The 14772-nt window shown below is 53.5% G+C and overlaps 4 protein-coding genes across 4 annotated transcripts; 3 read left to right on the forward strand and 1 right to left on the reverse strand.

Annotated features, from left to right (window-relative positions):
- Positions 1–94: 94 nt before the first annotated feature.
- SMAC4_05851 (uncharacterized protein) lies at positions 95–2672 on the reverse strand. The gene is made up of 3 exons (XM_003345646.2): positions 1641–2672; positions 1442–1590; positions 95–1385 (listed from the first exon to the last, which is right to left on the reverse strand). Exons 1-3 carry the CDS (start codon positions 1910–1912, stop codon positions 259–261), a joined length of 1548 nt encoding a protein of 515 aa, XP_003345694.2. The 5' UTR covers positions 1913–2672; the 3' UTR covers positions 95–258.
- A 185-nt stretch (positions 2673–2857) lies between these two features.
- Positions 2858–6282, forward strand: SMAC4_05852 (uncharacterized protein; the record flags this gene model as incomplete). The annotated part of the gene is made up of 3 exons (XM_066090356.1): positions 2858–3345; positions 3550–3574; positions 3637–6282. The coding sequence occupies exons 1-3, from the start codon at positions 3101–3103 to the stop codon at positions 6280–6282; spliced, it is 2916 nt and encodes a 971-aa protein (XP_065947395.1). The 5' UTR covers positions 2858–3100.
- Positions 6283–6537: 255 nt separating this feature from the next.
- SMAC4_05853 (uncharacterized protein) lies at positions 6538–7321 on the forward strand (the record flags this gene model as incomplete). The annotated part of the gene is made up of 2 exons (XM_003345648.2): positions 6538–6740; positions 6842–7321. 2 exons carry the CDS (start codon positions 6538–6540, stop codon positions 6921–6923), a joined length of 285 nt encoding a protein of 94 aa, XP_003345696.1. The 3' UTR covers positions 6924–7321.
- A 2268-nt stretch (positions 7322–9589) lies between these two features.
- Positions 9590–13658, forward strand: SMAC4_05854 (uncharacterized protein). The gene is made up of 2 exons (XM_003345649.2): positions 9590–10353; positions 10630–13658. The coding sequence occupies exons 1-2, from the start codon at positions 10042–10044 to the stop codon at positions 13009–13011; spliced, it is 2694 nt and encodes an 897-aa protein (XP_003345697.1). The 5' UTR covers positions 9590–10041; the 3' UTR covers positions 13012–13658.
- The last annotated feature ends 1114 nt before the right edge of the window (positions 13659–14772 follow it).

Consider the following 14772-nt stretch of genomic DNA (forward strand, 5'->3'; position numbering starts at 1 on the left):
TATACTTCATGTTCTTTGCTTAAAATTATAATCTTACGATCAATGGAGATTTATCGTGGTCTGAAGTGAGCGAGTCCCGACCGGCAGAGCTGCCGTAGAGGTTCTCACAATGACGTCAGTGTCATCCCAGGAACAAGACATCGCATCAAATTGATTCAGTTTCACATGTCTCAAAAGGCAAATGATAGGATTGATTGTTGATATCATTCATAACAAAACTTCCATAAGCCGCAAAATACAAAGTTACTCTTCACAACCCTACGAGCTCCTAAGCTCCTGAACCTTAGCCACAAGCCCATCAACCACCCCATCGGCCTTCCCCTTCTTCTCCTCCGTCACACCCGGCGCCGGCGCTGGCTTTGTCTCCTCAGCACCCGTCACATCCGACTTATCACCCGCAGGCGTCAACGATGCCGCAGGTGGTGGTGTAAGCAAATAAGCACTGGGAATCAACTTCGCCCTGGCCACAGGGTTAAGCGTCAATCCAAAGCCCGGTTTATCCAAATCCGCTGTCGTCAAGAATCCCTTGGTCGGGATCGGCTCATCCAAGAACAAGTCGCCAAACACCGGCAGCACGCTCTTTCCGTCTGCTGAGTTGGCCAAATACTCCTGGAACGGCGTGTTTGGCTGGCTCATGACAAAGTGGTAGCTATAAGGTCCACTGGCGTGCGGGACAACGGGGATGTCGTAGGCGGCCGCCATGGCAGCCACACGGAGCAACTCGGTCATGCCGCCGAGCCACATCACATCCGGCTGGATGATATCCAGGTTTCTGCCCTCAATCAGCTTACGGAATCCGTAGCGGGAGTACTCGTGCTCGCCCGTGGTAAACTTGACGGTCGGGTGGGCGCGCTTGATCTGCTCGAAGCCGTCCGTGTCATCGGGGGAAAGACACTCCTCCCACCAGTTAATGTTGAGATCCTTGGTCTTCTCGACGATCTCAATTGTGTACGACACGTTGAGCGACATGTAGCAGTCCACCATCAGCGGGAAGTCCGGGCCGACGGCCTCGCGGTGCTTACGGAGGAACTCAATGTTCTTTTGCAGGCCGACATGTCCTTCCTCCGGGCAGTAGGGGAGCGGCACCTTGGCACCCCAGAAACCCATGTCCTTGGCGGCCGGCGGGTCGGGACCCGTGCAGTAGAAGTTGAGACGCTCCTTGGTGGCACCGCCGATCATCTTGTAGACGGGCTCGTTACGGATCTTACCGAGGAGATCCCAGAGGGCGAGGTCGATGACTGAGATGACGGCAACGGGAAGGCCCTTGCGGCCGTAGAACATGGAGGCGCGGTACATTTGCTCGAAGAGGTGATTCGTGTTTCGGGGGTCGGCGCCGATGAGGAAGCGTTCAAAGTGTTGGTGGACGAGCCAACATGCTGGTGGACCTGTTCGCGTTGTCGTTAGCTTGCATCTTGTAGGAGCTGAATGGGGGTGGACATACCTCCGAACCCAGTTGCAAAGCCAACAGTTCCATCAGTGGCCTCGATCTCAACAAAGAAGGAGCCCAGAACATTGATGCCCCAGCTTGTACGGGAAGCCCGATACTTTTCCCATTGTGAGCATGGCGTCGAGATGGGAGAGTCGATTAGCCTGTGCTGTTAGTACTTCGCCCTCAAATCGGGAACGGTGAGAAGTCATACCAATGACCGCCCTTGACATTGTGGTAATCACCACCCGAGCCAACACCGCCGATCACAAAGGATCGTATGCTCTTGATAGTAGGAAACTGTCTTGCTGTCGCCATTGTGTTTGTGAGTCTTGAGGAGAAGGAGAGGAGAAGACGAGAAGGACACGGGGAAGCAAGAAGTCCATGTATATCTGAGCCAGCGGTAGTTCTTGCCTCGGCTTTTTCCAACACCGGAAAGCACGAGTGACGACGATCACCAGCCATCACATTGTAATTGTCGGGCATGTGGGACAATGATCGGGTAGTGATGTCCCGACGACGAGCAGACCATTGAGCTTGGCGAGCTTTGTGTGGTTGGTAGGCGCGTCCCTGTCAGATCCCGCATTGGAGATCCCATCGTCAACCCCGCCTCCACTTTTCAACGGTGGCCGCATCAACGGTCGCTGCAGTGGAGAGCCTGGAGGGAGTACCGACATTGGCTTTGGAGCCGTGTTTTACAGGAACTCCCATGTTATAGGTACCTGTATGATCCAGACGACCAGTTCATCATACAGTATTCGCCGTTGACATGGGGTTTCCATCATGGAACTCTCCAACTCCGACCCGACGTTCTCGGCAGACAATAGCCCTGTGACTTTCAGCTCTTAATGCCAGTTGCTCCAGTTCTTGATTTCCTGGAATCAATGAGTTGACCTTTGCCGTGTCTCGATATCGCGGTTCGACTTTCTGTTGGAGCGGTAGTGAGATGGGCACGGGTCGAATCTTGTTACACGATAGAGCTCGTGTGCCGAAGCGAAGGAGGTTTGGAAGACTTGAGCATTGGTCGGTTTAAGTCTCGTTCTGTTAACAAAAGAACCCCGCCTAGACTACCTGAAAGTAGTAAGAACGGAAGTAATCACCGACATGATTCCCTCCAGGTCCCCAGGGTGGCTCGATGTAGTGCAGGGAAGTTGTAAAGGAACAAAAGGTTCGTTCCCCGAATGACTTGGTCCTTCCCATGACTGTAAGCTCCAAGCAGACAATCAAGAATAATGTAGTCCAGGATGTCCTTTAAAATCCTTTTCCTACTTACTGAAGCATATGATATTTCCAACACAATTACATTGAGAGAGACCATCTTTGGTTGGGTGACCTCACTAGCATCAATTGTTCCCACATTTTGTACCCAATATCTACATTACCGCCTCGGTTGTCGGCTTTGTTCAATCCCGTGCTGTACAACGCGTGGAACAAGAGCGCACTGACCGTGACATTAGCCCCGGCAGCCCCAGAGCTCACGGGCACAGGGCGTTCCATCTCACAAGGAGCTCCACCCAGGCCGCAAACATCCGCTGCTTTTCATCCCGAACATCCTCCCCCTCGGTCACCATCACGCCGAGCAGATACAACAACCCTCGGTCCAGATCGGCCGTCTCCAATCGCACTCCGGTCAATCATTATACAGGTATCGGATCGCTTCCGACGAGTGGCGCGATGCAGTCTCAGCCTGCTGCTGCTGCTGCTATTGCTGCTGCTTCGGGTTCGGGTCCCAGATACAGCGGCGGGCAACCGTATCAAAGACCGCCATTGCCAGCTCCATTCCAGGGGCAGCAGCACGGTCCGCCGAATTCCTCAGTCTACAGCGACGACGGCCAGCAGAGCGGCGATGACGACGACAATGATCACGGTAACGACCAAGTGCTTCCTAATGGCAAGCGAAAGAGACCTCTTTCTGTATCGTAAGTCCATCGTCTTTTTTGCTTTTTTGCCTCGATATAATGAGATTGTCATGTTGTCTGTTAGTGCAACTGTGCATGATACGGGTTGTGGATAACAATTCATATTGTCCTGGCATTATCACCAATAACAACCACTTCACCCGCGCGTCGACCTTTTCATACCTCGTCTTTTGATATCACATGAAACTGACTGACGAGAACAAGTTGCGAAACGTGCAAAACAAGAAAGGTTCGTCTGATCTCCCATTACACCACCGTCTTACCATCTCGTCGAAACTAATGCTGAACTAGGTAAAATGCGACCGTGGCCAACCAGCTTGCGGGTGGTGTAGTAAAAATGCACATGTTTGCGAGTACAAAGAACGAAAGAAGCCCGGCCTCAGAGCAGGCTATGGCCGCGAGTTAGAGCAGCGTCTCGACCATCTTGAAGGGGAGCTTCGAAGACACGCCGAGATCCTTGCCACACATGGACTCTACCTCAACGGGAGCCCGGGGAGTGTCAACAGCCCTGCTACCCTCAACAACAATGCCAACACCGGGAATAACCATAGGCCAGCAGGCCACCTGAGCAATCCAAGCCTCCAGAGCAATGACCATGGCACACCACGCGATGCCGGGCCCCCTGCGGTTTTCGCTCACGCCGGCCCGGATTCGGCTGAGAGGGCTCTCTTCATGCACAAGCCCTCGACTTCGGCCGATTTTGGTCTGGGCCCTCGCACTCCAGCCGTCGTCCATGACAACTTCCAGCACGCGGCAACTACTCAGCCTCGTGTGCAGCCGGCCATAACCCCTAGTGCTGCCGTCCAAGAGTACTATGGTGCCCCAAGAGCCGTTCCCCACCAGATTGCTGGCCCTTCGCTATCAGCCGTCTTGCCGGCCACGCAAGGGCAAGGAGGCACTGAACAGGAGCTTCCGCCTTACGGTGTTTGTTACGCCCTCATGGATCTATACTTTAAGCACATCCACCCCTGGTGTCCGATTTTGGACCGTGAGACGACCAAAGATCTCTTTTTCGGAGAGAGAATCCCGAATGAGGAAGAAAAGATTCTGTTGCATGCCATTGTTGCTACAGCCATGAGATTCGCAACTACGAAAATGCTCCCCAAGGAGAGCCGGCAGCGTTTCTACACCGCCTCGAAACAGCGGGTCTTACTCTATGGAATGGAACATTCGTCCGTCATGTCGCTGCAAGCCCTGGTGATTCTTGCGCTGGACCTTTGCGGTAGCAGCAATGGGCCCCCAGGATGGAACATTATGGCTCTCATTACTCGAGGGGTGGTTCAACTTGGCTTGGCCGTGGAGACGAACTCCATGACGGTTTCTCCAAGCTATCCCTCAATCTACACTCTTCGCGCCATGGTCCTTCCAGAGCCCCGCGACTTCACCGAGGACGAGTCCCGCAGAAGGTTGTTCTGGATGGTGTATGTGCTCGATCGATACGCCACCATCTCCACGGCGTTTGATTTTGCGCTCGATGACAAGGAAATCGACCGGACCCTCCCATGCCGCGACGAGCTCTGGATCAAGAACCAAAAGGCTGACACTCGATGGTTCCACGCCTCTGACGACGATAGCCGACCCAACAGCAACAACTCGGCCGACTACCAGGTCAACAAGCCTGAGAATCTCGGCGCCTTTAGCTACTACATCGAAATCCTGGGTATTCTCTCCAAGATCCACAAGTTCCTCAAGCAGCCCGTCGACATCTCGTCTCTCGCCGACGTTGAAAATTGGCAGCGCCGCTACCGAGAGCTTGACACCATGCTCAAAGTGTGGAAATTCGAACTGCCCGATGACTACAATCACATGGCCAAGATTTATGAGCACCCCAGAGTTGCTCGTACTTTGAGCTGCGCCTGGATCATGCTCCATGCCACCTACCACACCGCCATCATTCGTCTACACTCATCAGCCGCGTATCCCACCGTCCGTTCGCCCATTTTCTCTCCTTCCTACATGGCCTCCCAAACATGCCGCGACGCAGTCAACAACATTCTCGCCCTGGGCAAATTCGTGGTCGAATACAATTTGCTGTCCACACTCGGCCCGCCCTTTGCGTTCACGCTGTGGGTTGCTGCCCGCGTTCTTCTGGTCCACGGCAGCACTGTTGAGCGCAGCCTCAACCCGGAAATCAAATTCTTCGTTGACACGCTGCGCGAAATGGGTGAGTACTGGCCCGTAGCCACGCGTTACTCGAATCTCTTGACCCGCGTATTAGACGAATACAGGGCCAGTGAGAGCGAGGGCGATGAGGTGACGCCGAGTAGCGTGCGGATCCTGGCGGACATGCGACGAACTGCATTCGATTTGGACTTGTTGATCAGTCGCCAGCCTAGGCATGGCTCGAAACAACATGGAGCTTCGGCCACTGCGGGTGGAAGCGGCATTATGAGCGCAGGCGTCGTGCCTGCCATGAATAACAACGCCAACGGGGACTTTGCCATGGGAGCAGGAGGAGGAGTTAACGATCTGGAATATCTCGACGTCTTTGACTTCTTCAACATGCCTAGGTTCCCTCTGTCAGCTATCGCGCCGGGGCAGAATGTCGGCGGTACGGAAACGAATCAGAATCACGGCGTGGACCAGGTGCATCATATGGCAGGCACAGACGGCAAACGACTAGTTGATGATGGTCAAGGCAGTACCAAGCAGCCTGGACAACCCATGAATGGAGATGCTATCCATGGTCCGGCGCTGGGAGGGGAATCGGGGCAGGGGGTGGGGGAGTTTAATATCATGGATTTCATGGTGTATCCAGAGCGCGATTGGCTTGGGAATTCTCGCGGTTCTTCCTGGGTCGATGCCACGAGATCCGGGACATCTGGAGTTGGAGGAAGGCCTGAGCAGGGGACTGCTGCTAGTGGTCCTAGGACTAGGACTAGGACTGAGAATCGGAGTGGGAGCACGGAAGGCGCTGGGGCTATTGATCGGGTTTAGAAGCCTTCTCAGATCCCCATATCCGATGGAGTGGGAATACTGCTGCCGATTCGATCCCTGTTGAGTATGAGTGAAGCCCGAGCTGAACATGATCATGTTGGCACCCAAGGTACAGGAACAGAAACCGCCGCTCGGTTGACCACTCTCAGGGATGAATAGGGTATTAGTCTCGGGGTTTTTCGGTCGCCGCTGGATCCGAAACAGCTAGATATGGAAGAGGATCTGGAAGAGGGACTCTTTCCCCTGCTAATGACCATGGGACTACCATTCTATGGGACCCCGGCTTGGACTTCCATCTGGGGTGGAAACGGGAGCAAGACAGGCGCGGAGAATGGAGGTGGAAGCGGGAAAGGCGCCGAGACTGGAGGTGGAAGCGGGAGCGGCAACGAGAACGGCGCTGGGGCTGGGGGTGATAAGAACCCTCCACGCTGGCAAGTCCACTTAGTCCGCCAAACAAGGTGCGTAGTGTGTTGTGGGAGGGAAATTAACGTGAGCTGCATAAACCCCCCCCCCCCCCCCCCCCCTCCCTTGCCGTCACTGACATGGTTATATACTTTAGTGTGACCAACAACTTCCCTGCTCAGGATGCATCCAACGCAGAAGACCAGAGGAGTGTCGATACCGAATGTGGCGGATTGTGACTTGATGACGCTGCTGCTGCTGGAACACCCAGAACAAGGCAACAAGCACAGACGGCCACACTTAAGATTGTTTTACCTGTTCTGGAGGTAGACTGTGATACGGCGAGGGAAAACAGGTGACGAGACTAGAATTAGCGCGCGTCCTTGGGTAGTGTCACGGTATATACGGCGCGTTCATACACGAACGCAAAAGTCTTATCGTGTAGTGGTTGAGTAGGTATAGGGATTAGCGTTGCGTGTTTTGTATAACTGGAGCAGCGTAAGGTTTTACGAGTATGAATAACGAAGGAGTGCGGAAGTCCGAGGTATATCCCAACATATATATATTTGGAATACGAAGTTAATGCCATGCCTCTGGTGTTCTTCTTTGAGGGCATTGGAATGAAGTTTTTTTGGTTTTTCTGTGTGCCTTTTTCTGACCTTGTTCTTTACCGGAGTACCTTATGTAAGATGTATGCGAAACAAATAGGTACCTACGTATCTGCGATGACGGGATTGCGTTGGTTATCCGGAGGAGGCCTGTAAGCCTGTGAGCCCGTGAGTCCGTGAAAAGATCGATGTTTGAAGCAAATGGATCGATCGATGAGGTGCTATGGGGTGCTACGGGTGCCACAGTGGTGATGATGGCTCATAGTACACAATATTTTTTTGGTATTGCTCTGGGACATGAGGAATGATTATGCTGTGATCCAGGTACCGGGCATGTCTCTCTCGCCTAGGACAAAATGCATAACTCCACCCGAGACCAAATTGTTAATAGAGTAGAGTAACCCGGGAGACCAATAACAACTGCTGACTAAAGCGAAAGTGGTTGCCCAATGGACAGGAGGACTAACTAATATTCAGTCCCAATACTGAGTTTGTTTGTTTAGCTCGAGATCATCCGGTCATTCTTCCTACACTACTGTGTAGGCGTTCACATACATGCTTTATCCATTTCTTTCGGTCTGTGTTACAAGCATTATCTTAACTTTGCATATGCTGTAATGGGATTTCTTAATCATCATGGGTCTTTTTTTTTTCTTTTTTTTACTGTGGTGAAGAGATGATGAAGAGATGGTGAAAAGAAAACTTGGATGAATGTTGAGAACTTTCACAATCTCGAGCGCAACAAGGGCCGCCCGTCCGGACTCCAGATGGATGATCGCCGGAACTGCCCGTTGAGTCGGTCAAGGATCTGTTCACTGTGGAGATATTTGCATGCATGCATGCACATTGTGATCCGAAATCCTCGTGAAAAAGAACACCGTGGATCATCCATGTTTGGACTTCGGGACGTCGGCGGGTGTGCGGGCAATGCGGGGAATTCGAGGCGGTATCGTAGCAATTCTTTTTCGAGAGGGGTTCGTCACCGTCTCTTCAGAATCGAGTGTCAAAAAGTGAAGAGGTCATCAATGGAGGAAGGGTAAAGAAGAGGAAGGAGAATAAGAACAACGGGTAGGTATTGATGGTCAGTCGGTCGGTGCAGATACTCATTTCTTTAATCTTGGTAATCAGAGTAATTTTACCCATTCTCGCCTCGTTTCGCTTGATCCCTCGGTGACGACGGGAACGGAGATCATAGTCAACAGCCTTGCGGATGATCCGTTGGCCCTTGGTCGTTGACTATTTTTGGGTGATTTTTCGGGAAAATTATCTCATTAAATCTGGTGGTCATTAAATCGGAAATACTCACGAGTCGTTATCCGTTCTCGGCTTCTTCGTCTTTACTCCCCATTTGTTTGTCAACCATCCCTTTCCTCAGAACCCCTCTTCTCTCGGAATGGCCTCGCCTGTTTCCCCTCTTCTCGCGTGTCTGTCTTGCATGTTGTCTCGCTCGGTCAGTCGGTCGGTCGGTTGACGATTGTTGACTTGTCGGTCGTGGTGTCGTTAGCTTTATCAATGGATTGGGTGTGAGGGGGTTTTGGTCCCAATGGTCGGGACCGGGGGAAGACACAAGGTGGCTAAGCCGAAACTGGTTAATGCGGTGAATTGGGCGGTGAGTCGTCTGTGTACCTCTGTACCTTTCCCAGCTGGCGAGTAAGTGTCTCTGTTAACAAATCCAAGAGGAATAACAGCAAGACCTTAACAAGTGGGAAAGGGCTGACAGCTGTGGAGAGGTGTTGAATGGAAATTGTGTGGAATCAGTGGTGTGAGCGGGTACCTTTTTCGGAGCAACACTCTGGGCCTTTTGTGTAGGAGTCTTGGCTGCAGATGCACTCTGTGCTGCAACGATTGCGCCAGTGTCAGTCATTGGCGTTTCTTTTAGTTTTGCATGTGTGCATTGTGCATTTGGTGACCTGGCGCGTCCTCGACCTCTGGAATGGAATCCACAAAGGACGCCAGTTCTCTTTCTCCTCTTTTGCTCCCAAAGATTGCGGCCTTTGGTGCGCTGTGTTGTTCATACCTAAAAACCCCCAAAAAAAAAACCAAAAATGAAGCACATGAGGACCGGACCGGGGCCTCAAATGGGGACAAGTGGAAGACATGGATCACTCTAATTGTCCATCCCGGCGCGCCACGGGGGAGTCCTGGGGAGCCATCGGGAGGGGGGTGACAGCCCAACCATTTTGTCGTTATCATTTCACCTTCTTCCTTTTTTCCCTCTTTCTTCTCTCTCTGTTTCTATTTGACTACCTATCTACCCATACCCACCTATCGACTGACATTCTATACCGCCTGCTACCTGACCAACTCGCCTAGAGTCCGGTTTTGCTCTTCTTTTTCCTTCTATATCTTGACCAGGATACCGGCATCAAATATCTACCAGGTTCACCGTCCTTTGCCTGCCGACCCTTGCGCGAGTCCCGAGTCCTGAGTCAACGATCCGTGGTCCTCGTGCTTTTTCCCGACCTTCTTTTTCTTCCTCTTCCAAAGTCTCCGAAACAGCATTCGTGTATCCGTGCACAGGTGTCCCCTACCTGTTCCTTACCGACTTCTACGACCCGTGGTCCCGGTTCCGAAGGCAATCAGGGGTCGACATTTCAAGCAGCATGGTGGAGGTGGTGTTGAAGATCAAGACACCGTCCTCCTCCTCCTCCTCATCCTCATCTTCCCCTGATTCCGCCTCCGACAACCACATACCGACGAGCCCGACGAGTCCAGTATCTGCCCGCCCACGTCCCCACACACTATAGAGATGGGAATGGGAATGGCAGACGCCGTGACCCCGACGACCGCCGATCGCGAACAAGAAGACGTAGCCGCCACCGCTGCTGTTGCTGTTGCTGCTGAGCATACTGAGCCCGCCGTAGCTGAGCTCGTGCCGCAAAATCCTCCAACACCCGCCGCCGCCGCCATGGAATCCAAGGGCGATAACTCCGCCTCGGGGGCACAGCCGCCGGCTATGCGGTGCTGTTGTGGAAGGGAGGACTGCGTCTATCTTAGGCACAACTGTACTCTCCTCAAGAGTGTCGAGCGCGATGTCCATACGGCCGCCAAAATGGGCCAGGTGAGTAATCAATGACGCAGACCTGCTTCCTGTTGATGCGTGCCGCATTCCTTCCATGCGCTCCTTGTGCGCCCACCACCGTCCATCGCTCCCTTAAACATCCCTTGACTTCGCTCCTCTCATGGCCTGCTCTGTCGCGAAACCATCAACCTTCTCTTCCTCACAAAATGCACAATGCTGGAGTGGTCGGAAAGAGCACTCGTAACACACGGCAAATGGCGCGCACGACAACCCAGGCCGGAGGATTGCTTCTCCTCGCTGACCTTTTCCCTTCAGACCCTACTCATCCGTCATGAAGCCTACATGGCCGCCGCCGAACGTGACCGCGCCGAACTCACCGCTCGCATCGAACAGCTGGAACGCGAAAATGCAGAGCTAGAGGAGAAGAACAGGGAAAAGATACACGAAAACTACAGCCTCCATGCCGAACTCGAATCGCTCAACGATACCGTCCGAGAGGCCGACACTCGGATTGACTACCTCGAGACCACCCTGCGCGAGTCACAGCGCGAGATCCGCCGACTGGAAATGGCGGCGGAGAGGGCAGCGACCCTGGAGAAGCAACTCACCATGCTCGAGGAGGAACAGGCGACGCTACAGTCTACCTTGGTCAACACACAGGAGGAAGCGCGCACCGCCATCACACGTTGGAAGCAGGCCGAGAAGGGTATCAACGACTTGCAGGAACAACTGGAGCGCATGGAGAAGGAAGCAAAGGAAGAACGCGATCGACACGCCGAGGTTATGGGCCGTATCGAGAAACAACGAGAAATGGAAAAGGAGCTCAGCACGGCAGCAGGCAGACTTAAGGGCGCTGCCGCCGTAAAATCCCTATCCGAGACCAAGAGCAGTCGCAACGTCGTGTCGCATTTCGTGCGCGACCTCTTGCAGGACAATGCCAACCTACAACTAGGCATTGCCGAACTCCGAGACATGCTAATGACCTCACACGACGAAATCCAACTCCTACGGGAACAGATGCAGTACCACCAGCCGTTATCAAGTAGTAGTAAGCAGCCGGGCACCGTATCAACACTACAGACAGAATTCGACGACCCAGACTCGGCCAAGACACCAAAGATATCACAGGCCGTACACGTCCACCATCATTACCATATCGCCCAGCAGAAGGGCGACTCACGAAAATCAAGGAAGAACAGGAAATCCATTACTTCAGGTACCTTTTCGCCGCCACACATCATCTCAGCACCTACAACACCAGTATCCTCCCAGAATCCCCAATGGCAGGCGGGCCGTGGCCTTGGGCCACCCTTTGTCCCGCGTCACAGTACTCACGATTCCACTTCGACAGCAGCTGGCCGTTGGTCCCTAATATCCGAAATGCCCTCCGAATTTGCGCCGTCCTCCGCGCCGACCTCTCCCCAATCGAACCCCCGGCGCAACTCCGTTTTCGACCGCGGCATCGTCGAAGTGTCCGTACCCAACTCTCCCACCACGAGCGTCGACCCAGCTTCGCCCGAATGGAATCGAAGATCCCACCGCAGACAGGCATCCCAATGGTCGAGCCGCAGCACGGCCATGAACAATTGCGGTGCTTGTTCACCACCGTACCCCGGCCACCGTTCGCTAGCCGGTCTCGTGCTTGCCGAGGAGCTCAACAACGCCATGGGCGCATACACCACCGACGATGTACCCGATATGACCCACGGGATTTCCTCCGCCGAAGACGACACTGTTGAGACCATCAGCGCAAATGGCGACGGCGATGACCCGGCGGTTGCGGGTGACGACACCATCCATCACGATCTCGATTTCCACCCCGAAGTGGCCGAACAAGAACGACCAGGAAGACTGCGGCGCATGACCTCACACGAATCCATCATGTCCCTCTCCAACGGTCTCGACATCCACACCCTCAAGGTCCGCCCGAGCCAACTGACCCTCCGGCCCCTCGGCCTCAGCGCAGCCGGAACCGGAATCAGCAACGTCACGGCCATGCCGACCATCTCGTACTCCAGCGCGCGCGGATCGCGCGGAAGCATGCACGCCAGAGATAACTTGGCCCTGGTAGGACAGCGCCTACCCCGACCCGTATCCACCTCCCAGAATTCGGTCGCCGCTTCTTCTGAGCGGCCCTCCTTCCTCAATCCCAATCGTCGCGCCCACACTGACGGTTTGCATATGTCCTCTTCTTCTGTGCGATCAACAGCCTCCCGTCAGCTGTCTCTTCCTGCCTTGGGTAAGCTAGTCTCGTGGCGGCCTTGGGGCCAGAGCTCTAGCCAGCCGAACAACACCAACGAATCCGCCGGAACAAGATCAGGATTGGAGCCTACCCCGGAACTCCCCGAACCCATAACTCCCACTCTTGTTGGAACAAGTACAGGCACCGGCCTAGGAATCGCCATCGCTCCAAGCGACGGCAAGTCCTCCTACCGAAGCATTAGCTCGTCTACCACCACTGGTACGGCAGGCACGGCGGCTACGAGCGCCACCACGCCCTTGTCGTCTTCCGTCCGGTCTGTGTCCTCTGCGACGACGGGGACGACCATCAAGCCCCGGGCGCCGGGAATCAACCAGCCCGGTGTGATCCCGGGGTTTTTGGTTAAGAAGGGCGGGTTGCCTGCAAAGGTGACAGTGGATGCTTTGGACGGGAGCCAGTTGGGGAGTATTGAGGAGGCTATGAGGGAGGGGATTTAACTTACTGGAGGGGAGACTGGGTATGAGGAATTAATGATGTGGATGATGCGCTAAGAGGTGGAATTGGAAGGATGGAAAGAAGGGGCTGAAGAGGGGGAAATACTGAAGGGAAAGGAAGAACGGGACGAAAAAGAGTGGATTTTTTGCGTATTGCATACTACTTACTACTGCATAGTACAAGATTTTTGGGGATACAGATCAGATCAGATACATGTTTGTTTCAGATTTCTTACTTGTATAATGACCCAAGGGATGGTCAGCGTTCAGCAAGGAGAGAGCTGAAGAAAGAAAGGGGATTTCTTGTCTTGTCTGGGACTTGGGCAGATCTGTATAGGCTTTTGGTCTTTTCATTTGGTTTTTACCTCAAGCATCTTTGCGTTTTCTTATGCATTGCATTAGGGACGGCGTTTTGGGTCAATTACTTATCCAATGTCTTTGGGAAATTTACTCTATCGGTTCAGTTTTGTTGTTTGCTTCTTGCTTTGCACTTTTCTGATGCGTCAGAATCTTCTTTTCTCTTCCACTGCCACCACCAGTCCGTCTCGGAAACTTTACAATGTGGTAACTCGAGCACAGTTGTTCCACGATTGCGTATACCTCTGCCTGTATCCGAAATCCACATGTCGGACACTCACTCACGCATTATATCTCCCGTGCTGTTTCCGCTTCCCGGGCAGCCCCCACTACAGGTACCCAACACAATTCACCACCACCACCACCTCCTCCAAGCTCCAACGCAAACCCGAAAGGTTAGTACCAAGCAAGCCACACATCGGACGGACTCCCGAATCTCGGGACCGTGGGGCGTCCTGGATGGCGTTCAACCGATCTCAGCTTGTGGCGGCTGGCGTGTCTATTACTGTGTTCGTGTTACTATCCCAAACCCAGATGCTAGACTACCATACCACCTCGAGTGAGCGCAAGCCTCGCCCATTGCAAGGCCGCGGACGAGTAATAAATAATGCTCTCGCTACCACCCTCTCTCTCAAGTTCTCAGTCAGACTCACCGGCTAAGCGGCCAAGCGGTCACGGTTACATGCATATTCATAGTTTGGGTGCATCGCATTAGTTGATTTGATGCTCACTGCTTCGTAGGGACTGTTGTACTCTCTCATTCAGCTCCTACCTTGATTTTCTTCGCCTGAGCAGGCTCCTATCCTCCCAGTCCTCCGTCCGGACTTCCGGGGTAGGATGTGGATGTTGTTGTCGAAACGTATGTACTGGGGAAGCAAGTGCAACCCTACCTAGCTCGACGTACTCTTCCTTACCTACGTACCCTTCCCCAGCCTTGTACTACCGCAGAAGCCTACCTCTACCGCCAAAACAACCATTTATTTGGGTTGCTGGCTGAGAGGGCTGGACTACCAAGGTACTACCGCTTCGACTTACTCAATTTGTTTTTGTTCAAGCACTGGATCGGACCCGAGAAACCTTGTGACCCGCGTCAGCTCGTCAGAAGATGGGTCAAAACCTGTTATACCCGGCCCTATACCTGTTGGAGCAAAACGAAACCGAGTGAGTCGAAGCGGTAGGTAAACAAACTGGGGATCTCAAAGCATGACGGACCCGATAACTCGAAAGTTTCGGCTTGCTTGCTTGAGGATGTGGCGTTGCGGAGACGTGAACGGTGGCGTCCCGGATGTTTGGTTTGAGTTTATTGCAGCTGGCCGACCAGCTGGGGTTCGACTCTGCTCTGTCAAGCATATCATGGCCCGTGTCCCATGTGTTATTGACGTAGTGGTTGAGATGGTGTGGTTAGAC

This window comes from Sordaria macrospora, chromosome 6 (genome assembly GCF_033870435.1).
Source record: "Sordaria macrospora chromosome 6, complete sequence".
NCBI classification, from domain to species: domain Eukaryota; kingdom Fungi; phylum Ascomycota; class Sordariomycetes; order Sordariales; family Sordariaceae; genus Sordaria; species Sordaria macrospora.

Bases quoted from the DNA above. Each gene is read 5' to 3' on its own strand.
- SMAC4_05854 (XM_003345649.2), top strand. From the start codon at position 10,042: ATGGGAATGGGAATGGCAGACGCCGTGACCCCGACGACCGCCGATCGC. The intron at 10,354-10,629 runs GTGAGTAATCAA...TTTTCCCTTCAG, and splicing joins CGGCCGCCAAAATGGGCCAG to ACCCTACTCATCCGTCATGA.
- SMAC4_05851 (XM_003345646.2), bottom strand. From the start codon at position 1,912: ATGCCCGACAATTACAATGTGATGGCTGGTGATCGTCGTCACTCGTGC. The intron at 1,591-1,640 runs GTATGACTTCTC...CTAACAGCACAG, and splicing joins AATGTCAAGGGCGGTCATTG to GCTAATCGACTCTCCCATCT. The intron at 1,386-1,441 runs GTATGTCCACCC...CAACGCGAACAG, and splicing joins CTTTGCAACTGGGTTCGGAG to GTCCACCAGCATGTTGGCTC.